Source organism: Camelina sativa, chromosome 15, assembly GCF_000633955.1.
Source record: "Camelina sativa cultivar DH55 chromosome 15, Cs, whole genome shotgun sequence".
NCBI lineage: Eukaryota > Viridiplantae > Streptophyta > Magnoliopsida > Brassicales > Brassicaceae > Camelina > Camelina sativa.
This window is the reverse complement of record NC_025699.1, coordinates 6,026,727-6,050,476: the sequence shown is the minus strand read 5'-3', so window position 1 is coordinate 6,050,476 and position 23,750 is coordinate 6,026,727. Positions and strand designations below refer to the sequence as shown.

The following is a 23,750-nucleotide window of genomic DNA, read 5'->3' as shown; positions in this document are numbered from 1 at the left end:
AAAACCTACCAGTGGGTTGCCTCCCACTAAGCGCTTGTTTTCAGTCATTAGCTTGACTGTGTTGGAGCTCATGGATCCGGAAGATCAGAACACAGCATTGAAATCCTCTTCATCCAAGGTGGTGTATAAGCTTTAGGTGCATGAGGCTTGCCAAGGATGTGAGGAACATGACCAGGGTGGGATTTAGGGATTGGTTTGCCTCTCTTATGTCCTGCAAAATCATCAACAGAAGAAACAAGCGCTCTACGATAATCTCGTGGCTTGGTTAACTGCAAAACAGTTTTTATCTCTTTGAAATTCTTGTTGATGATAGGAGGAAGTTTAGGAGAAGAAGATGCATACCTTGGCCTTACCTGAGGGCTCTGGAGTGTGGATTGATGACTCTTCTGTTTGGGAATAGGTTTCTGACTTGGAGCATCAGTTTTGGACAAGCTTTGTCGCGGTCGTGGAGGGGTGTCGATCGATACCCTCTTGGTGGCATCGATCGACACTGAGCCTGATGCTCGTGTTGCAGAAACTTTTTCAACAGAAAAAGTCTGTCCATCAATAGTAGGAGCCCTCCTCAGCTTATCCATCTCAAAATTCAAACTCAAACCATCCACATTCAGTGCTATGTGTCCCTTCTGCACATCAATGATGGCACCAGCTGTAGCCAAGAAAGATCTTCCTAAGATGAGAGGATCTTTAGGCTCTTGATCATACTTCAGCACCACAAAGTCAGTGGGAATCATGAAGTTGCCAACCTTAACTGGAATATCCTCTAAAACACCTTCAGGAGTTCTTCGGGAGCGATCAGCCAAGATAAGAGAAATCTGAGTTGGCTTGAATTCTGTCATCCCAAGTCTCACAGCAACAGAATGTGGCATCAAGTTGATGCTAGAGCCAAGGTCACAAAGTGAGTGAGAAAACCTTCCTGCTGAGATTAAGCAATCAAGTACAAAGCTTCCAGGATCTGGTAACTTCTTAGCAGTCCTACATTGAATGATTTCACTCACTTCCTTAGTGACAACCACCTCCTGCTTTCTATCCTTATTCCTCTGAACAGGCTGGTTCAACAGAATTGCACTAACATCTTTAGTTAGCAAGGCTCCTTCTTCAGGGCTAAAACCATTGGATACCATTCTCTTCACATAGCGTTTAAGAGGTGGTGAAAGCTTCACTGCATCAATTAAAGGCATCTCAATCATCACCTTATCCATCATAGCTTTGCATCTAGCTTCCTCCATCTCTTGCTTAGACTTTCTTGGCTTGGGAAAAGGAACCTTAGGCTTGTAGACCCTTTTAGCAGCTGGAACCTGAGATTTTGCGGTTTCTGGGCTCGTTTGGGATGAGTGTCGACCGACACCCAGGTGGTGTCGATCGATACCATCATCTGAAACCGAGAGATTGGTCGATTTCTCTTCTTTTTCTGCAGAAGCAATTTCACCATCATCTTCATCTCGCACTGATATGGCATTGCAAGCATGTCTGGGGTTTGACTCAGTTCTTGCTGGAAGAACACTCTCTTGTCGTTTAACAGACCCAGCAGTCTGTGCAACTTGAATCTCCAGCTTCTTAACATGAACATTCAATGCATCAATCTTCCCATTCAGCTCAGTGTAGACATTGTCAATCTTCCCATTGAATGTCACTGTCAATTGCTCTTGTCCTTGCAAAAGCTGCTCAAGCATGGCTTCCATTCTACTCTCTGAAGAATTCTTAGGAGGTGGAGACTGATAAGATGAGTTCCCATATGTCCTTGTATAGCCATTGTTCTGTTGTTGCTGCTGATACTCTGGCTTGGAAGTGTAGCCTGAAGAGTTCCCACTGTAAGGCCTATTGCCTTGCTGATTTCCAAACCGCTGTCCCTGATTCCCATACACATAGTTCACATCTTCCTCTTGGTGTCCTTGATCAGGTTCTGGCTCATATGTCTCAACCTCAGCAGCAAAATGAACAGATTTCTTACCCATAAGGAGATTATGCACTGAATCCAGCTTAGCATTAACAGAAGCTAACTGGTTTGAATCAAATCCTCCATGCAATCTCTTCCTTTCAGCATCTGCTCCCTTAGTGCTATTGCTAGAAGCCAAATTCTCAATCAAAACTTCAGCATCTTCTGGAAATCTTGTCTTGAAGTTCCCATGACTTGCAGCATCCAAAGCTAACTGATACTTCCAGTCACACCCTCTGAAGAAGATACTCAACAGTTGTACCCTTGAAAAACCATGGTGTGGACAGTCCCTCTGATAAGCTTTGAATCTCACCCAAGCTGCCTTGAAAGCTTCCTCTGGTCTTTGCTTGAAAGTGGATAACTTGACTCTCAACTCATCTGACATTGCATCATCATAGAAATGGTTTAGGAAGGCCACCTTGACATCACGCCAGCTTGTCAATGATCCAGCAGGCAGCTGTTTCAACCACTGAGATGCCTCTCCCGCAAGTGAGTAAGGGAAGAGTTTGCAGAAGATGTAGTCCTCAGTCACCCCATTAGCCTTGATGCTAGTCACCAGATCCTCAAAATGCTCAATATGGTCTAGAGGCTTCTCATTGGGCAAAGCTGAGAAAGGTCTCTGCCCAACTAGTTGAAAGTACGCAGGCTTCAACTCAAAATCATTCCTCTGAAAAGGGGGAGGAACAATAGCAGACCGGTTCTCATACACCAGATCAGCCCTATTGTAGTCAGCAATGGTCCTGATCAAGTCCCGGTTTTGCTCATGTCGTCGAACGGGGTTCTGTACGTGGTTGGCAGCTCCACGCACGTCTGCAGGTGGGTGTCGATCGATGCCACCTGGTTGGTGTCGATCGACACCAAGATCCGGATCATCAACGATACCAGCTTGCTGGTTCACGACAGCCTGCTCGTTGACAACAGGTTCAGGAATCACGTTTCCTTCTGCATCAAGCTTTTGGCCATGCTCATTGCGCAAGTGGCCCTCTTGATCCCTCAAAACACCAGCCTCATCACGCATCAGAATGATCGTATTAACCATCTTCAGAGATTTAGCTGCTTTTCTATTCTCACGCTCAAGTTTTCCCAACTCTTGGTTTGACAAATTCATAGTAGGACCAGATTTGTTGCTCCTTGTGTGAGGTCTAGGAGGCATGCACCTGAAACACGAAAGAGAAGAAAAACAAAAACGTGTAAGTAGAAAATAAAAAGAAAAATTTAGACGAAATTAAAAACTTAAATCTAATGGTAGAATCAGAGAGTCCCCGGCAACGGCGCCAAAATTTGATAAGCTCAAATTTACCCTCTAGAGCTACTCTCTCAAATTAAGAGGTCAATGCAGTACTTAGGGGTCGAATTCCACAAGGACTCAAGTCTACACAATAAATTATAGAGTTTTTCAATTATGCTAAACAAATTAAATTGAATTAAAATAAAAGCAATGCAAAATATTAAATAAAAGCTGTTGTAAATTCAGAAGATCAAAAAGCTAAGCCTAGGGAATTTCTCAGGAAATTATGAAATATTAAATCAAATAATAAATTAGGATTCAAACAATTAAGAACAGATCTAGAACTCTAAACACTTTTGTAAATTAAATCAGTTCTCACTGCAAATAATATCTAAATTTAAAACCAGAAAATCCAAATCTCTTTGTAAAATTCTAGGTAATAAATCAGCAATAAAATCAGGTTTAGATTGCTCACAAAATTATTAAATCAAATCTCTTTGCAAGAAATAATTTTGCTCATCAAAAGGTTTTATCAGGAAAATCAATTATATTCTCATATCAATTTATTTTCCTAGGGTATTAATTCTAGATGGCCAATCAAGGATTAATATGAAGAACAACCTAAGATGAAGATCTAGATAGATAAAGAATCCTAAATAAACAGATCTAATAATTCATAAAATCCCTGTGAAAAACCCTAAACCTAACAAGCAAACTACTCAGACATATTCAATGAAGAACAAGACATGATTCTGAATAATAAGCAATAGAGATTAAAAGAAGAAAAGGGAGTTTAAGAATTCTTCTCTCAAAACAGATCTCTCTCTCCCAAGCTCTCAAAATCTCACAGGGTTGCAGAAAAATAAAACTCTCTAGAATAAATCTTATGGGTTTGGAAAACCTAAAAACACTATTTATATGTCCTAAAACACGTCAGGGACTTGTGTTGCAAATATGGAAAACTTCGGGCAATTTTGTAAAACTTCCAAATATGAGGACTTGTCTCGATTTGCAATGGGTGTCGACCGATGCTCTTCTAGTGTCGATCGATGCCCTTCGTATAATCAGACTTCAAATTGATTCTTCGAGATTTATGCTCCAAAACAATCCAAATTGCTCCATTTCGCTCCTTTCATGCTAAAAACCTGTAAAGACTCAAAAACAATCTAGAAACAAATGAAAAGACACTAAAAGACTCCTTATATCATGGTTAAAAACCACAAAAACCATGATATATCAGGAATCCCTAGGGAACCTTAGGTCAACAGTCCGCTATAAAAAGAAATAGTATTTATTGGGATCACCATCTTAACCTCTGGACAATACTCAGAGAGCAATACTTTGCATCGAAAACTGTTATTGTCTTTTGTGTAATTCGTTTCCACTTTCTAGCTCGTCATTATTAGCTTGTTAGTTCTCCAGCGAACTGACGAGCTCAATCTTGACTCGTTGTTAGTGACAACCTCAAGTTTTTCTCGTTAATAAAAGAACTAGCTTCACTCTTCCCCCAAAACTTTTATTTACTTAGTATTGTGCAATCCCCAATATAAACACGAACGAAAATGAGAAGAGCGTGGAAATCGAGCCTCTTACAATCTTGTTTTCTTGTTTTTACTTCATTTAATTGGATTGCTATTATATATAGATTGGATTGCTATTATATAGATTTATATTTTTTTTTTTTAATTATTGAGAAGGTTGGAATACTAGGTGTTAAAAGAATAAATATGTACGTACTATCATCTTTACATTTTATATGATGTTTTTTAAAGGTAAACAAAAAGGTTATATGATATTTTTTAAAAACTTTATGCAAAATTTAATTGTATGTGATGTTTTGTGACCATTTTAGAGTATGCAAAGTCTTTTTACAAATTTTAGATACTAATTAATAATTTGGTTTTGGGCAATGACAGGTAATTAATAATTTATTAAGAGGTCTTTGAATTTTGAAGCCTCACCTTCTGATTTCCACATACACACACCTCTCTGGTTTCCCACGCCATTATAAAAGAGAGATGAAACCAAGTTTACTGAGAGCACATCAAATCTCTTAAGTATTTCCTTTTTATTTTCTTTTTCCGCAATTTCGAAAATAATATTCGCCGAAAGAAAAGAAGAAAAACAAAAAAAAAAAAGTTTTTACTTTTTGGGTTTCTCTTCTCTTCGGTGGGTTTCACTACACTAGAAACATCTCTGAAGTCTGAACCTGTTCTGTCTCTACAGCAAAACCTCGAGGGTTCTTTTTATCTTTCTTGTCTTTGTGATCTAAATTCTCGCGGAGTGAATCTGGAACCGAGCAAGCTCCAATTTTAGGTACTTTATTTTGTAATATTTTCTTGATTTTGCATCTGAGTATCTCGCATTGTTTGTCTTAGCTTCTTTGTGTCCGAACTAGCTTCTTGATTGTATCTTCCACATTCTTCTTCTTCTCTCCCTCCCTACTGCTAATCCTGTTTCCACAGCACATGGTCTGTAAGAACGAAACGACAAAAAGAGTTAAAAGATTATAAAAAAATTGTGCCTTTTCGAATGCTCGATGAGTTATCGTTTACTGTTTATCCCTTTCTGTTCGCTAGTTTCTAGACTTTATTAGTTTACTTCTGTCTGAAATTCTCAGTTTTTTTAATACATATTCATAGGTTAGTAGTATCTAAAGTTGCTTACTTGAGTTTAGGGTTCTTACCATATTTGACCAATTGCTACTCTCCTGAAAAAGAATTAAAAAAACAGTCCTTTCTGTATTAAGAAGAGTGACAAATCTACAATCCATCTCATGTTAAGTTTCTAATTTCTGTTACAATCATTACCATATGACTCAATTTTGAACTTTTTTTAATAGTTCTCTGTAGGTTTCAAGCTATCTGTTCCAATGCTGCTTCCGAGATGGTTTGCAGAAGCGTTCTTGCTCCTAATTTCAACTCTTGCTTGTTCAAACGGTAATTTCACCTAATTACATCTTGTATCTATCTACTAACTTTACTTCTTTTTAATCTGATGAAGTTCTCAATCTGTTTCTTAATACAGCTGCATTCATTGGGGTGAACATCGGAACTGATGTCACTAACATGCCATCGCCTTCAGACATCGTAGCCCTTCTGAATTCGCAACAAATCACACACGTCCGTCTCTATGATGCCAATAGCCATATGCTCAAAGCATTTGCCAACACTAGCATTGAAGTTATGGTCGGTGTAACCAACGGAGAAATCCTCAAAATTGGACGGTTCCCTTCAGCAGCAGCTGCATGGGTTAACAAGAACGTTGCTGCTTATGTTCCTTCAACTAATATAACCGCCATTGCTGTTGGTAGCGAAGTTCTAAGCGCAGCTCCTCACGTTGCTCCCATTCTTGCCTCAGCTCTACACAACATTCACAAGGCTCTTGTGGCTTCCAATCTCAACTTTAAGGTCAAAGTTTCAAGCCCTATGTCTATGGACATAATGCCTAAACCGTTTCCTCCTTCCACATCAACCTTTAGCCCGTCTTGGAACACAACTGTGTATCAGCTTCTTCAGTTTCTGAAGAACACTGATTCTTTCTTCATGTTAAACGCGTATCCTTACTATGGCTACACCGCTGCTAACGGGATTTTCCCGCTCGATTACGCGTTGTTCAAGCAGCTTTCTCCGGTGAAGCAGATCGTTGATCCAAACACGCTTTTACATTACAACAGCATGTTTGATGCTATGGTTGATGCTGCTTACTACTCCATGGAAGCTTTGAACTTCTCCAAGATTCCTGTTGTTGTTACTGAAACAGGTTGGCCTTCAGCTGGTGGAAGCGATGAAGCTTCTGCAACACTCGCTAACGCTGAGACGTTCAACACTAACTTGATCAAGAGAGTGTTGAACGACTCAGGTCCTCCTAGCCAACCAGACATGCCGATCAACACTTACATCTACGAGCTGTATAGTGAAGACAAACGAACAGGACCAGTCTCTGAGAAAAACTGGGGGATTTTGTTTCCGAATGGGACATCTGTTTATCCTCTGAGCTTGAGTGGTGGTTCTAACTCTGCATCTGTAAACGGTTCATCGATGTTCTGTGTGGCTAAAGCAGATGCTGATGATGATAAGTTGGTTGATGGTTTGAATTGGGCGTGTGGTCAAGGGCAAGCTAACTGTGCTGCGATTCAACCGGGTCATCCTTGTTATTTGCCGAACAATGTTAAGAGCCATGCTTCTTTTGCTTACAATGACTATTTCCAGAAGATGAAAAGTGCTGGTGGAACTTGTGACTTTAGTGGTACGGCCATTACCACTACTAGAGATCCCAGTAAGTTTCTCATTTCTTCGACCAGCTTACCAATAACATTATATATGTTCACGCAATCTCAAATTTGATTGATTGTGTGTTTTGCAGGCTATAAAACATGTGCGTACACAGGAAGGTAACACTATTTCTTCTTGTTAGTTTTGTTGATCTTTTGAAAACTCAAATATTTTTCTTAACTCTTTATCCATCTTTATATTCAGCTTAAGCGCAAACGCAACTGGAGGAGACTTTCCGCCGAGTGCATTAGGACCCGCAAGTCCATTGGGAGGAAACGCAAACGCACTTCTCACCTCTAGCTACTACCATCTTCCCTTATTGGCACCACTAGCTCTCACGCTACTACAACTGCTACTACTTCAGCAAAACCGCCTTCTGTAGAACGTTTGCCAAAACACGGTTTTTGTAATAACCGGAGAAGTCTACTAGCGGCTTGGTTCTTTTGCCGATTACATGTATTTGTTGTTGTACTTTGGTTTAGTGTAAGTGTAGTAACTAGAGAGACTAGAGAGAGCTCACAAGTTCCAATTCTTTGTCTTCATCTTTGAACTTAAAAATATCTTCGAATTACTGTGATTTATATTTCATATTTAAATGAATGATTATTATATTGAGATATCATAAAGAGCTTGCAAACTTATCAATGGTATTTCAATAAATTATACTAATAAAACTTGATAAGGTAAATTTGATAGTATTTGATAATTTCCTAATTTATTTCCTATCACTTTGTCTTGTTATAATCATTTATCAAAATAATTAAGGATTCATGTGGTTGTAACATGATCATTGGATCCCATACACAAGAATATTCAATAAACAAAATTATCAAAATGATTACAAAAATTATTGAAGTAGAGAGAGGTAGAGAAATTTAAAAAAAAAAAAATAATAACAATTTTTATCTTTGTTATTATTATCCACGTCAGCGATTACTTTATTAGTTTAATATGATTAGACAAAAACGCAGCGTTTCGAAGAATGGAGTGCGAGCGAAACGCTGAAGTGGTGATTTTGGATAAAGCAGAGAATCGGAAGACGACGACGACGACGACGAAGACGGGAGATGATGACACCTGGTGGAAGCGGGAGGTTGAAACCGTTACCGATGGCGATGTACGCTGGATATTCAGGAACGGCGTCGTCTTGGGTAGCAAAGACATCAGTTTCAGCGTCAGGGAAGAGGATACAGAGGGAAATGGCTGAGCTTAACGTTGATCCGCCTCCTGATTGCTCAGCTGGACCAAAAGGAGATAATCTCTACCATTGGATCGCCACCATCATTGGTCCTTCTGGTTAGTTCCACGATTCAAGTTGCGATTTTTAGGTTTTTTTCAAGTCTTTTGATTTTGGGGGTTTTTGTTGTTGTTGCAGGAACTCCGTATGAAGGAGGGATCTTTTTTCTGGATATTATTTTCCCATCTGATTATCCTTTCAAACCACCTAAGGTATGATCTTTCAATCCTCTTGTTTTGGGTCTTTCTTCACGAAAGTTTCAATTTTTATTTGTGTGGAGGAGCTTTTTACTAATTTAAATGGTAATGCTTTTCGGTTTGGATAGTGAAGTTGCTAGCTTGATGTCTCTAGAGTTTAGTTTGCCTGGCGTCTTTGTGTAGTTTTCTTTCTTGTATCAAAGTCTTTGGATAGATTAAGTAGCAAATTCTTTAACTTTTGGGATTTTGAGTGGATCAAGCTATGTGTATGGGTTCTAATCTTGAGCTGATACGTTCGTTACATTCAGTAGTTTCACTGTAATGTCTTTTATTGAGTCTTTTTAAGTTAAGAGGTTGTGGATTTGCAGTTGGTGTTCAAGACTCGGATCTACCATTGCAATGTGGATGCTGCGGGGAATTTAAGTGTGGAGATTCTAAGAGATAGTTGGAGTCCAGCTCTTACAATCACAAAAGTCTTACAAGCCATCAGATCTATCTTTTTTAAACCTGAACCATGTAAGTTTCGTACTCTACTCTCAGGCTTCCTTTGATGCATTGACCAGCTTAGGGTCAGATCTACCTAAGAAAAGCCTTTTTTTAGTTTAATCTGTTCATGATGGGTTTTGGCCAGCAAACATCATAGATCTCTGCATCCAACTACCAGCTTTAACATATGTTCTCATTCTTTCTCTACCAGATAGTCCAGCTTTGCCAGTGATTGCACGGCTCTACTTGACAGATACAGAAAAGCATGACGAGGTAGCCAGAGAATGGACTTTGCGATTTGCCAAGTGAAACAAGATTTTGGATCTTCAATACGAGGAAACACAACAGATGTATCATAATAACACCTAGTTCTTTGGTTAATTAATTAATGGTCATCAATGTACATCCATCAAAGTGGAACCACAATGTTAGATGACCAACAAAAAAACTGTTTGCTCAGAGAATAGGTAATAGTGTGAGGTAGGACCATTCCTCAACAACTCAAATTTATTGAAAAAGGTTATACAATTTAGTGTCAATTTTTTTTTTTTGCATCAAGGACTGAAGAACCAAATACCACATATTTAGAGTAAATATAACTGAGGAATTGTTTCTTTTATAAGAAAAATAAGATCAAACAAGCGAAAACTTCTCTAGAGGAGAAAGAGAGAGGCATTTACAGATGAGATAATTAAACCAAAGAGTATTAGTTGGCACCTAACATGTGTCTATAATCTTTATGATTTGATTATCTCAAAAAAGTAAGATCAAACTTTCTATCAAAACACACAACTGAGACTTGAGAGACCAAATCTACCGGTCAATTCTTTCATTCTTTTAACCTAATTCTGTTTTACAGAATTATTACAAACGGTCAGCAGACTCGGCACATATCCATCTATGCATGTGGTATATATATATATATAGAATAGGAATACTAAAACAACAATGTTAAAAAAGAGCAGCTAGCATATCTTGAGTCTTTGCGACTAATATCTTTATATCGGTATGTTGTATTATTTATTCATCTTAATTATACGTGTATATTGGATGTGTTTATATGCTGGTGAATTTGAATATGCTCTGCGTACATGCATGTGTACACTCAATTTGATTTATCTTTTTGTTGATGTTCTTCTTCGTTGGCATCATATATCTCTAGAGGTTTTTAGTCACAACTATAAAGTTTGTTGTTCTTACGTACTTTAGTATAACGAGATATCTTGAGAGAGATATTGAGCATGTAGTCTCCAATCTTTAAATGACGATATTTATCTGTAAAGCTATTTTCTCTATTACATTCCTAGTTTTACTAGATTTTCGAAAAGAAAACTTTTTTTTCCGTATAAATTTGGTTGCGCCAAAGAATTGTAGTTAGCTATTTAATTTTGCTGCTGTGATGTGAACCGAAGGGTCAAAGAGAAGGTTAGGTTGGAGCAGCATACTCGTATGCAAAGTTCGTTTAAGTTAACTTATGTTAACGTCATTTAATCTTGCGGCTTGTATTTCAAAACAGTATAGGTCTGGCGCGGTGTGTTTTGAGCTTGGTCTATGATTTAATTTCCTAGACATTTTTTTTAATAAGGGCCGTTTTCTGGAGTAAATGTGGAGAGACGTGTGAAGAGTCGATGTGAAAATTGACATGGTGTTGTTTTTGGTTTAAACGAATTCTAGAGGGTGAACGCACGGACCAATCATATCATGTGTACTAATACATAATTGTGTTTGACGTACATAATTGTTAGCAATCTTTGAGTTTTAATTTATTCTATTACTAAAACTTAGTATTACATGTAAAATAAAGTTTTCAAAAACATGAACTCGTGCGGTAACAGACACACATTTGCATAAATCACTAGGTTTGGTGTAAAAGGCTGCATTATTTTCAAATTTTTGTACATTACACAAAATATGTATCTGATTATCTTATAACAATTTCTTTTTGTTAATTGTAAAACCTTATTAGAAAGCTTTATATCTAACTTATTTTTTTTCGCATTATCCATGATTGATACATGATCTTAATTCGACAGATGACAGAATATATATAGAGAAAGAGGTCTGTGTAATCAATTACACTCACAAATCTGGTTTTATAATCCCACAACGCACTGCAAAAACAACGTAGCACACATATCCACCAACCTTTTAGATCGCATATATAATCCCTTCTTGGAAGCATGGTAGATATAGAAAACATCAAGGGTCGATCAACTATATATCTTCTTGTCGATCTGGTCATCTCCTAAGCTCGACGACGCTCCAACAATCTCCTCCTTACAATCATCCATCTGCAACGGTTGAGATATTGGGATCATGTTACCAAAAGGATCATCATCATCGTTGATAAGCGAATTAAGAAACGACGAGAACTTGTCGTCGTAGCAGAAACCAAAGTCTTCGTAGTATCCCTCACCACCAAAGACATTAATACTGTTCTTGTTGCTAGCTTCATTTCCGGTGGTATCCGTATGAGAACTAGAATTAGGCTCTAGAGGGTTTTGTCCACCGGAAACTTCTTCTTCTTCTGGTTTATGGATATTGTTGACATCAAGAGGCTTGTGGGTTTGAGGATCAATGCCCTGCCTTAGAAGTTTCTTACGAAGATGAGTGTTCCAATAGTTCTTGATTTCATTATCAGTCCTTCCCGGTATCCTTCCCGCGATCAATGACCACCTGCATCACACATTAGAATTCCCATAAAGAGCATATATGTGAGTCGAATACAACAACGATTAATTCATATGGTTATAAACCAAGCTTGCATTTTCTTTTTGTTACATTTTCAGATTTTCTTAGTAATAATAAACAATTTTTTAAAAGAATGGGTCGATATATATCACTATATTAGCTATATAGATCCAGAAAATAATATAAATTATCTTCACTTAAAAAAAAAAAAGAGTTCTAGTCTAAAGAAACTAGAAAAGAGATTAACATTTTTGTTATAAAAATCCAACCAAGAATCAAAATATAATTGAATCAGGACCTTCGTGTTTATGTATAAGAATTAAAGCCCTAGCTTAAACCAAAAAATAACCCTAGTTTATATGCGTATAGAGAGACACACAAACACATATACGTATATATAAAGCACGATCTTGTGTATATCATTGAATAGATATATGTACCGGTTGCCGAGGAGGCGATGAAGACGGAGGATGAGATCTTCCTCGTCGGAGGTAATACCGCCGCGTTTAACAGACGGGCGGAGATAGTTCATCCACCGTAGACGGCAGCTCTTACCACATCGAAGTAAACCAGCTCTCTTGGGAAGCGATCGCCAGCGTCCTTCACCTTCTTTCTTTATGAAGCTCACAAGGATCTCATCCTCCTCCACCGTCCATGGTCCCCTCTTCATCCCCATCTTCGTGCAACACGGCGTCGTTTTCTTGGACAGTACTGGTTTCTTCCCACCACATGATGATAACATCATCTCCGCCTTACCGTACGTACGTACGTGTTCAACCGATCTCTCTCTATCTATCTATCTAGCTCTCTCGTTCGCCACTACTAGGGTTTCGTGATCTCTATGAGTTTCTTCGATTGGTTTGGTTTTTTCTCTCAATATTGTTCTCTATCTCTCCATTAGTCTCCTCCTGATGTTACCAATGAACCTACCGACCTTTTTTGCTCACGCGCTAGCTTCGGCGTTTGGTAATAATAACTAATAAGGCACTTATTATTGTATAATCTTCATTTTGGTTTTTATTTCACCTGCATGGTTCTTTCGTCTCAAAGATTTTGCACTAGATTTCCGGTTCGAATAGAAAAAGAACTATTCGTAAATTAGCTACGAATGAATAAACCAACCTTGACAAACTATTTTAGATTTTGCAATAAATCAACCACAAATATATAGAGCAATCATATTGGAATCCAGATGATTATATCATATGTACACTAAATAGCTGAGAGCCTGAGACCAACCAACCTTGCTACAATGCACAGATGTGAAATATTATGAAACAATTAGTAGTTGATTGGCCATAAATATCCGGTTATCCTAGCTCCTCCTACAATAGAGAAAATGATTAACAAAATGTTTAAAAGTGTTGATAAATACATTAATGAATACTAACCACCTTGATTTAAACACAATTAATTAAAATTGACACCAGCAGTTAAAGAAGAGCATTAAAATTCTTGATGGACCGCTTTTCTTAAATAGCGGTAATTAGGACAAAATGCTACAAATCAGGAAATATAGGGGTGAAATCATAAACAAAGAAATGTTACGGCCCCCCCATAATAAAGAAGAATACAGCCGCATAAGTAAAAATTAACATAAATATCCTTGGGGTATTACAGTTAGTTCATTTATGACCCAAAACTTTTAGTTCTGTTGTTTCTTTCCTTTTTCTTTTTTTTTGGGTTTTTTTTTTTATATAGAAATTTACACTACTGTAATAGAGCTGGCAATCTCTGATCTTTCATCAGTTCGAACTTCGATCCTTCAATTTTTTTTCTTCAGATATTAAAAACCCTAATTATTATTTTCCTTTCTCTGGATCTGTTTTCTCGGAGGAGCAATTTTGTGTTCTGTTCGCTTCGCTGCATTTTTTTTTTGTTTCCGAGGAAGAAGAAGAAGAAGACGAGAAGTAAGAGATGGCGCGGCAAATGACGTCATCTCAGTTCCACAAATCAAAGACTCTCGACAACAAATATGTGAGCTTTCTTCTTCTTCTTCTTCCGCAATTTTTCCTGGGTTTTTTTTTTTTAATTTTTCAATGGGTCTCCTTTGGATGTTAGCAATTTGAAATTGGAACGCTAAAATCTTTGAAATTTTTGCTTCAAGTCTAGTGGTTTTTTTTTTTAATTAAGTGTTGATATTTTGAGGGTATAGATGCTGGGAGATGAAATTGGTAAAGGAGCTTACGGTCGAGTTTATAAAGGGTTAGACTTGGAGAATGGAGACTTTGTGGCTATTAAACAAGTCTCTTTGGAAAATATTGTTCAAGAGGATCTTAACACCATTATGGTTTGTTCTTCTTCTTTTTTTATCTATCTTCGTTATTTGTCGTCTCTCATACCGTTACCACTGCTATGCTTACTGAATCCTGGTTTTATACATGTGGGTGATTCTTGGCTTTTTGGATGATTTTTTTTCTCCAGCAAGAAATTGACTTGTTGAAGGTACCTTCTTTCTTCAATATCCCACAATCTTTATCCATTACACATTCTTTAGTTTTAGCATTGACTAGGACTGGAATGCATATGTATTTTGTCCTATCCCATGTAGAGCTTGATCCTGCTTTCTGAATTCTGGACATTTGTATACAAAGTTGGGATCCTGATGTTTAACTTTCCATCAACTTACGTTAAACCAATCACCTTCTGAACTTTGGCTTCTTCACATTAAGGGTTATGCTGTTACGATGCTGTCCTTCTCTATGTCTTCTAAGATGATTTTTCATTGCAGAACTTGAACCATAAAAACATTGTCAAGTATCTTGGGTCTTCGAAGACAAAGACTCACCTTCACATTATTTTGGAGTGAGTACTAGTTAGCCTTTGTGTTTATTTTGTTCTACTCTGGACTGGGACCTCAAGTTTAATCATATTTGTTTGCAGGTACGTTGAGAATGGCTCTCTTGCAAACATTATTAAACCAAATAAATTCGGACCTTTCCCGGAATCGTTGGTGGCTGTTTACATTGCTCAGGTCTGTTTTAATCTTTCTAAATCAGTTAAGTTTTCAAATTTCAGTGCATTATTTACTAACTAATGATTACAGGTCTTGGAAGGTTTAGTATATCTACACGAGCAGGGTGTCATACACCGAGATATCAAAGGTGCAAATATTTTGACGACAAAGGAGGTGGGTTTTTCTGTATTATCTATTCTCATGCTTGTATTCAGTGTGTTTTTGTTTCAAGATCTCTAGGATGCATAAGATTCTTTTAGGCTTTTTATCCCCCTTTCATAGATACTTGACTACATCACACTTCAGGGTCTTGTTAAGCTTGCTGACTTTGGAGTTGCCACTAAACTTAACGAGGCTGATGTTAACACTCACTCAGTGGTTGGAACTCCTTACTGGATGGCTCCTGAGGTACACCTTTGATTAGATATTTTTGTTATCACCATGTTCTGTATAGGTTAGCTTTCATTTTTTCAATTTTTGAAAATTGCTTTGTTGTTGGTTTTGTTTTAAAGAACTCTTACCTAGTTATGTGCGCAGTGATGAAAGCCCAACTTCTGTTACAGGTTATTGAAATGTCGGGAGTTTGTGCAGCTTCGGACATTTGGAGCGTTGGATGCACTGTTATCGAACTTCTGACATGTGTACCTCCTTACTATGATCTGCAACCCATGCCAGCTCTCTTTCGTATTGTTCAGGTATTTGACAACGTTTTTATTAGTTTGCTTCTAAGTCAATAAAATTTAGATGTCTCTTCCTTCCCCTTTTTTTTTCCTTATTCTCCATGTTGTAAAACACGTCTCTCGTGAAAAAAAATGCACAAACTGATTGCCAGAAGTAACAAACTATTGCCTTTTCTGGTTTCGTTTCAGGATGATAACCCTCCTATCCCGGATAGTCTTTCTCCAGATATTACAGACTTTCTACGACAGTGCTTCAAGAAGGTATACTTTTCTGCGATGGTGTTTATTAACCTACCTCTTTAACCTAGACAATTTGATTTATTTTATATCCTGTATGTATATCCGATTTATATCTTGTATATTACAGGATTCCAGGCAGAGGCCTGATGCAAAGACACTGCTCTCTCACCCTTGGATACGAAATTCTAGACGAGCATTGCAGTCATCACTTCGGCATAGTGGCACCATCAAGTAAGAACCCGTAGACTTAACTTTAACTTATGAAAAAATATATCACATTATTATATATCCCATCATAGAGGACGCACTAGTGTTCCTTGCATTCACTGAACCTGTAATGTCCTTGGGTTCTTCATCCTTTGCAGATATATGAAGGACCCCGCTGCAAGTTCGGAGAAGGATGATGAAGGTAACCAAGATGTAGCTGAAAGCCTTTCAGCAGAAAAGGTGGGGATGTCAGAAACTGTAAGATTCCTTAGCTCTAGTTTACCATCGATCAATCTTTTGAAGATGGCAGATAAAGTCATAAAGAGTTGAGATATGAAAAGGAGAACACATAAAAGCTGGTGATGAATTTTCTAAAGCTACTGATACAGTATTTTCTTGTCCAGGACTCAAAAAGCAAATTACCTCTGGTAGGGGTGGCGAGTTTTAGGTCCGAGAAAGATCAGCCTACACCTAGTGATCTAGGTGAAGATGGAACGGATAATTCAGACGATGATGTTATGTCAGATAAAGTTCCTACACGTTCGGTCAGTGAGAAATCTTCTCTTCAGTCTGGTGCTTTAAGTATTCCTTCGGATGCTAAGGGGACATCTCAAGATGTACATGGGAAATCTGAACATGATGAAACAGCTGGAAATCTTGAAACCGAAGCTTCTGAAGCCAGAAAAAACAAGCAAGTTGGAAAAGAATGTTCCATCCAAGTGGACCAGACATCACATAGTTCTGGCTTAAAAGGCGAAGATCGTGGGATTCGAAAGGTTAGTTGTGCTGTTACGTCATTATTGTCTTACAGTTTCTTATATAATGTGGTAATCAAAAGGCAGTCTATCGTACTTTTGTTGTTGAGTTGATAAGTTCTTCAGTGATAAACAAAACAGTTTACTGGTGTTGTAATTGTGTTATATAATTTTTTTTGGCGAATTTTACACCTACATGCATAGAGGCTTTTATAGTGAGACAGGTTTTGTTTGTCTTTGGGCCTTGGTCTAATTATTTACAAGATTATGTTCTTTTTGCAATACTTTCTATTACTTTGTTGAATGAGGTGTCAGACTAAATGCTCTATTTCAAGACAAATGTTTCTTTCTTTATACTGAGCTGAAAACTTGTTTTGCTTGTTATTTCTATCTTGAAGGCTGTGAAGACTCCATCTAGTCTTGGTGGGAATGAACTGGCTCGATTTAGTGATCCACCGGGGGATGCTTCTTTGCATGATTTGTTTCATCCATTGGATAAAGTTCCTGAGGGAAAACCAAATGAAGCCTCAACATCGATGCCTACATCAAATATCAACCAAGGTGATTCTCCTGTCGCAGATGGTGGAAAGAATGATCTGGCAACAAAATTGAGGGCTACAATTGCTCAGAAGCAAATGGAGGGGGAAACGGGGCATTCAAATGATGGTGGTGATCTTTTTCGCTTAATGATGGGTGTTTTGAAAGATGATGTTATTGACATTGATGGCTTGGTATGAACTGTCTCAAGTATGCAGGTTTGGTATTTCTAGTAGGATACTGCTAAAATATTTCCATATCTTGTTTCTCAGGTTTTTGATGAAAAAGTGCCCGCGGAGAACCTTTTTCCTCTGCAGGTATTCTGCAAAACTATATCCTGATATTTTTGGCATTCTTTCGGCATTTTGTATTTTGCTATTGCAGTCCAGTGTTGAAAGAATACTGTTGCTTCTTTACTCTGTTTTTAGCGAATCCAAATCATAGTATTTATTGGTTAAATTTTTGTAGGCAGTCGAGTTCACCAGATTGGTCAGCTCCTTAAGGCCTGACGAGTCAGAAGATGCAATTGTATCTTCTTGTCAGAAACTTGTAACTATGTTTCGTCAGAGACCTGAGCAGAAAGCAGTATTAGTGACTCAGCATGGCTTCCTGCCTTTAATGGATCTACTCGATGTTCCTAAATCTCGAGTATGTTTATTTGTAATCAAGCGAGAATATTTATTTTTTGGTCCTTCATCATATCATTATTTTTCAGTTCGATGTGAATACTGACTGGCTTGTGATTGTGAATATGTTATGGTGTTTTTAGGTAATATGTGCCGTGCTGCAGCTGATAAACGAAATTATTAAAGATAACACTGACTTCCAAGAAAATGCTTGTCTTGTTGGACTTGTAAGTCTCGCTTTCAGTTTAGTTACTGAATTAGTGGATCACCAGTAGTTCCGTGGTATGGTTGGTGGATATGGCCAATTTGTTTTATCAAAGGCGTGTGTCTTCGTTTTCTATTTAGAAATTTAACAAAATTTTTGGAAAATAGTAGGATTGTAGTGTATCCATGGTGTCTTTATCTCAGGACTTATGTTTTCGTTTTCAAATAGTCAAATCTGTGTTTTGCTTTGATGTGGCCAAAAATCCCACGTAAATTGATTATTCCAAGTGAAATGGCAGATTCCTGTTGTAATGAGTTTTGCTGGTCCTGAGAGGGATCGTTCTCGAGAAATTCGTAAGGAAGCAGCTTACTTCTTGCAACAGCTTTGTCAGTCAAGGTTAATAGTCATCAGATATTTATTATTTTGCTTCTTCATTTTTGGTATGTCATAAAGTTGATTTGCTAGCTTCTTTGCAGCTCCTTAACGTTGCAAATGTTCATAGCTTGCCGTGGAATACCCGTTTTGGTGGGATTTCTTGAAGCAGATTATGCCAAATACAGGTAGGCACTGTTTATCATCTCCTTATGGTGTCTGGACTACTTTGAACAATAGCTGACCAGTTATTGACTTAGCTCTCCTCTCTTTAATCAGTTCTGATCCTTTTTGCTACGAGATTCTACTGATTTGAGTTTTTCTGTTCAGGGAGATGGTTCACTTGGCTATTGACGGGATGTGGCAGATATTCAAACTCAAAAGATCCACCCCAAGAAATGATTTCTGCCGTATAGCTGCTAAGAATGGAATTCTTCTGAGGCTAATCAACACTCTTTATAGCTTGAATGAGGCAACTCGGCTGGCTTCTATATCAGGGGGCGCACTGATTGTGGATGGTCAAGCTCCACGAGTGCGCTCTGGTCAACTTGATCCTAACAATCCTATTTTTACTCAGCATGAGACTTCACTCAGTATGATTGATCAGCCTGATGTATTGAAAACTAGGCATGGGGGTGGTGAAGAGCCTTCTCATGCTTCAACTTCAAATTCTCAAAGATCAGATGTCCATCAACCAGATGCCTTGCACCCAGATGGCGATAGGCCTAGACTAAGCAGTGTTACCCCAGATGCTTCAACGTCTGGCACAGAAGATGTTAGACAACAGCATCGACTATCTCTCTCCGCCAATAGGACATCAACAGACAAGCTTCAGAAGCTGGCAGATGGTGCCTCTAATGGTTTTCCTGTTACTCAAACAGAACAAGTTCGACCTTTGCTTAGCTTGTTGGAGAAAGAACCCCCTTCAAGACATTATTCTGGTCAACTGGATTATGTTAAGCACATCACTGGCATTGAGAGACATGAAAGTAGGCTTCCTCTTTTGCATGGATCAAATGAAAAGAAAACCAACGGAGACCTCGATTTTCTGATGGCTGAATTTGCAGGTAAGTTTCAAAGTTTTATAGTTAGCAAGAATGTTCAAATTTTAGGCAGATATGATTTTTTGTTTAAGCCTTATCATTACATCGTTTCTTCAGAGGTCTCTGGACGTGGAAAGGAAAATGGAAATCTAGATACTACGCCTAGATATGCTGGTAAAACAATGACAAAGAAGGTTCTGGCTGCTGAAGGAGTTGCTTCGACGTCTGGGATTGCATCTCAGACAGCATCTGGAGTATTGTCAGGTTCGGGTGTCTTAAATGCTAGACCTGGAAGTGCCACATCATCTGGTTTACTTGCCCATATGGTCTCTACGCTGAGTGCAGATGTCGCTAGGGAATACTTAGAGAAAGTGGCGGACCTGCTTCTTGAATTTGCTCGAGCTGATACGACAGTAAAGTCATACATGTGCAGCCAAAGCTTACTCAGTCGTCTTTTCCAGATGTTCAACCGTGTCGAACCTCCTATTCTGTTAAAGGTACTTGAAATACTATGAAGTTTTATTTCTTTTTCTTTCCGAAGGTGCTTTCCTATGATATATCTGTTTTCTCTGTGGCCGAGCTTGAATGCTTGATTTTGAAGATCTTCAAGTCGCATGCTTACTATGTCTTTCATTTTCCAGATACTGGAGTGCACCAATCATCTATCCACTGATCCAAATTGTTTGGAGAACCTGCAGCGTGCGGATGCTATTAAGCATTTGATCCCCAACCTTGAGCTTAAGGATGGGCATCTTGTTTATCAGATTCATCATGAGGTTACTTTCTTGACTTTCATAAAGATAGCTTTGGCCGGTTGGTTACAACCTCTTCTCTGATTTTAAAGATTGAAGCTTGGATTAATAAAACTTTAATTTATGTAGGTGCTTAGTGCACTATTCAACCTGTGCAAGATAAACAAGAGGAGGCAGGAACAAGCGGCTGAAAATGGAATCATTCCACACTTGATGCTTTTCATCATGTCTGATTCTCCACTAAAACAATATGCATTGCCCTTACTTTGTGATATGGCGCATGCATCTCGGAATTCAAGGGAGCAGTTACGTGCACATGGCGGTCTGGATGTTTACCTGAGTTTACTCGATGATGAATATTGGTCCGTAATAGCCTTAGATTCAATCGCTGTTTGCTTGGCGCAAGACAATGACACCCGCAAGGTGGAGCAGGCGTTGCTCAAGAAAGATGCAATTGAGAGATTAGTTAACTTCTTCCAGAGCTGCCCAGAGAGACATTTTGTGCACATTTTGGAGCCATTCTTGAAGATAATCACGTATGTACCTCTCCCCTTTTCAACAGAGTTATCAATCTTTCCAAAATGTTCTGATACGAGAGAAATAAAGCAGCAGTTAGAAGCAAAGCGAAGTTGCCCACTTATATAGTCTAATCCTTCTCCTTCTTGAATTTATAGGAAATCATATCGGATCAATACGACATTAGCCGTAAATGGATTGACTCCGTTACTCATCTCAAGGCTAGACCACCAAGATGCAATTGCTCGACTCAACCTCCTAAAACTTATCAAGGTAATCATATCAATCACTGAATGAATAGGCATATTTTTATCTAATAAGTGTGTAACGCATGTTGTTGAGTGCTTTGGTTTGGGTGATCATATGAAACAGGCTGTATACGAGCATCATCCACGGCCAAAACAGCTGATCGTAGAGAACGACCTGCCTCAAAAACTGAAGAATCTGATAGAAGAACGACGTGATGGACAACGTTCAGGAGGCCAAGTTCTGGTGAAGCAAATGGCAACATCTCTCCTCAAAGCACTTCACATTAACACGGTACTGTGAGTCCAAATACCAAAACTTCTATACCTTGGGGACTGTATAAAATTTACTCCCATTTTTTTCCAAGAAGAAAGTGAATATCTCTTCTTCTCGTCTCTTCCATTTTTTACAAACTTGCAAGATTTGTAATTGTTTTATTTAGTAGTGTGGCCCTCTTCTAGTGTGTGTTTTTTTAGTCCATCGAGAGATGCCAACACTTGTGGTTTTGTAATATGGTGTTTCCACCTCAAAAGTTTTCTTTAGTGGATTATTTTTAACGTGTTAATTGATATGAAGTTCTATGCACGTAGTTGCACTGAGAGAGTTGAACTAGTTATTAGAATCTGTGATTATATTACTGCCTCAAATCAAAATTGTTTGCAAGTTCATCTTTTGTTCATTGGGTAGCATTGGTTTCAGAATTGCAAGTTCCATTCATTCGTATCTTCCCAGTTCAATCTCGTTCGTTTAAAACATTCCTCGAAAGAACACAGTATACAGTTTTTTGGAGAAAAAAAAAAAAGCAAATGTGATCATAAAACATTGGAGCATAACTCTATAGTTGTTAACACATAACAGAGAGATTACTCGAGCAGATAAGATCATTTTTTAATATACGCACAAATAAAATCCTCGAAACCACGCTTAGAGCGAATCTAAAGGCTTTCGAAGAAGAACTATGTGCGATATATAATTCAAAACATAGATTGAAAAAAAAAAAAAAAAAAGATGAGTAAAAAGAGGTGCTCAGATATATAATGAATGGTTGGGAAGTTAATCTCTTCAGTAAAAAAATCAGATTAACGAGATTTATACCCATCATCACTGCACCATCTTATACCTCAAATTTGATTTTAAGAACAAGAACGAAAGACGAAAACAATTTTCATAAAAATCAACTGAATCGAAGGAAAAAGAAAGGGTAGCTGTTAATTAGGGTTTGTAGTTGAACACCTTATTTATATATACGTCTCGCGCTAGGTCATCCGCGTCGTTGACTCTATTTTATGGGCCTTAGGCCTTTTGTTTTGGCCCATTATTGTGTGACCAACCACGCTGTTACGGACCATTATTCTCATATACGGTTTGTAAGTTGTTTTACGTTGCTTCTACTGTTGTACATTACCATCAATTATAATCGGACAGGACTCATGTTTCACTGTTTCAACTTTCAATGTTTGTTTGATGAATCATGAAACTATGAAAGTTTTAGTCGAAATTTATATCATATGTAACAAAGATCCATACGCAAAAATTTTACTTTTTGTTTTATCTAAAATTATACTAGTATATATTGAAAAGCACACAAAATAAAAATAATAATAATTGAGACCTACTATTATATAGTATAGGCTAGGGCTGTTCACAATATCTTATGTGTTAAGTTACATGTGTACAATACAGCCAATCAAAAGAAAAGTTGTATTCATCTTTAGCGTTGGCTTAAGATATATGATTGATTGGTTTCCATAAGATATATTGTGTGTCATCATCCATTGTTCTTTTGTTTCGCAGGCCGTAAAGGCATAAATATGAAGAAAACAAATATTTTTCTAGTTAATGGAATATAGAGAACTACTTTCTGGAAAGAAAGAGGAAATTGATCAAATGAAAAAAATGTGGCGGCCACTTACAAATTTTTTTAGGACTTACATCAAAGACAGGGAAAAAAAAAGAAGGCATGCATGAACTAAAAAAGCTAAGGTTATGGTCCCATTCTTGCTGCTGACCACTTTGCCTCTATGCATCTCACATGGCTTAACATGTTCTTGTCTGATACCATCCCATACCCTAAAAGAATAACAAAAAAACTTTTGTTTATTAGTACTTAAGTAATGGGTGGGTTATGTTGGGCTGGTCTTAAACATAGCTAGTGTAATAAAGTTTGACATGATAGGCCTTGACACTAATTTCCACTAGTTGTATCAATTAGTATTGGCTAAACTTAGCCCTTTACTATGTGAAACGGAATGCGTAAACATCTATTTTTTGATTTTTTCACTTTTGAGTTTAAATGCATGTTTGATGCAATTAAGGTTGCCACATATATATATTCTTCTCCTTCTTGCCTCACTTTGGAGCTTTGTTGCTGTGCCCACATTTTTCTTAAGTTTGTTTGGATTTTGTGGGAAAGCTAGTTCCTCTGTAGCTACAAAGTTTTTTCATGGTCTTGATAATATTGATGATAATTACCACACATATTTGAACGATACCACTACACAACCTTCCAAAATTTCACAGCTCATCGGAACATTTTCATCATAACGTACCACTCGCTGATACATATGAG

At 37.8% G+C, this 23,750-nt stretch overlaps 4 protein-coding genes across 6 annotated transcripts; 3 read left to right on the top strand and 1 right to left on the bottom strand.

The window, feature by feature from the left end:
- On the top strand, nt 5,177-8,054 carry LOC104745607 (glucan endo-1,3-beta-glucosidase 4). Of its 2 annotated transcripts, none has more exons than XM_010466897.2 (5): nt 5,177-5,477; nt 6,004-6,100; nt 6,189-7,439; nt 7,527-7,554; nt 7,640-8,054. In XM_010466897.2, the coding sequence occupies exons 2-5, from the start codon at nt 6,034-6,036 to the stop codon at nt 7,815-7,817; spliced, it is 1,524 nt and encodes a 507-aa protein (XP_010465199.1). In that variant the 5' UTR covers nt 5,177-5,477; nt 6,004-6,033; the 3' UTR covers nt 7,818-8,054. The 2 variants fall into 2 exon arrangements, with proteins under 2 accessions (XP_010465199.1, XP_010465200.1); XM_010466898.2 differs by having other exon boundaries at nt 5,179-5,477; nt 6,014-6,100.
- On the top strand, nt 8,399-9,902 carry LOC104745606 (constitutive photomorphogenesis protein 10). Its single transcript, XM_010466896.2, has 4 exons — nt 8,399-8,731; nt 8,811-8,884; nt 9,238-9,385; nt 9,567-9,902. The coding sequence occupies exons 1-4, from the start codon at nt 8,503-8,505 to the stop codon at nt 9,662-9,664; spliced, it is 549 nt and encodes a 182-aa protein (XP_010465198.1). The 5' UTR covers nt 8,399-8,502; the 3' UTR covers nt 9,665-9,902.
- On the bottom strand, nt 11,404-13,015 carry LOC104745605 (transcription repressor MYB5). Its single transcript, XM_010466894.2, has 2 exons — nt 12,487-13,015; nt 11,404-12,031 (listed from the first exon to the last, which is right to left on the bottom strand). Exons 1-2 carry the CDS (start codon nt 12,789-12,791, stop codon nt 11,566-11,568), a joined length of 771 nt encoding a protein of 256 aa, XP_010465196.1. The 5' UTR covers nt 12,792-13,015; the 3' UTR covers nt 11,404-11,565.
- LOC104745604 (MAP3K epsilon protein kinase 1) lies at nt 13,734-21,750 on the top strand. Of its 2 annotated transcripts, none has more exons than XM_010466893.2 (24): nt 13,734-14,023; nt 14,202-14,336; nt 14,471-14,491; nt 14,778-14,851; nt 14,930-15,020; nt 15,093-15,176; nt 15,309-15,410; nt 15,566-15,697; nt 15,872-15,943; nt 16,050-16,153; nt 16,288-16,369; nt 16,534-16,905; nt 17,283-17,615; nt 17,694-17,738; nt 17,890-18,069; nt 18,191-18,274; nt 18,551-18,648; nt 18,729-18,812; nt 18,955-19,691; nt 19,785-20,164; nt 20,309-20,443; nt 20,549-20,955; nt 21,094-21,208; nt 21,308-21,484. In XM_010466893.2, the coding sequence occupies exons 1-24, from the start codon at nt 13,964-13,966 to the stop codon at nt 21,482-21,484; spliced, it is 4,104 nt and encodes a 1,367-aa protein (XP_010465195.1). In that variant the 5' UTR covers nt 13,734-13,963. The 2 variants fall into 2 exon arrangements, with proteins under 2 accessions (XP_010465195.1, XP_010465194.1); XM_010466892.2 differs by having other exon boundaries at nt 13,964-14,023; nt 16,288-16,387; nt 21,308-21,750.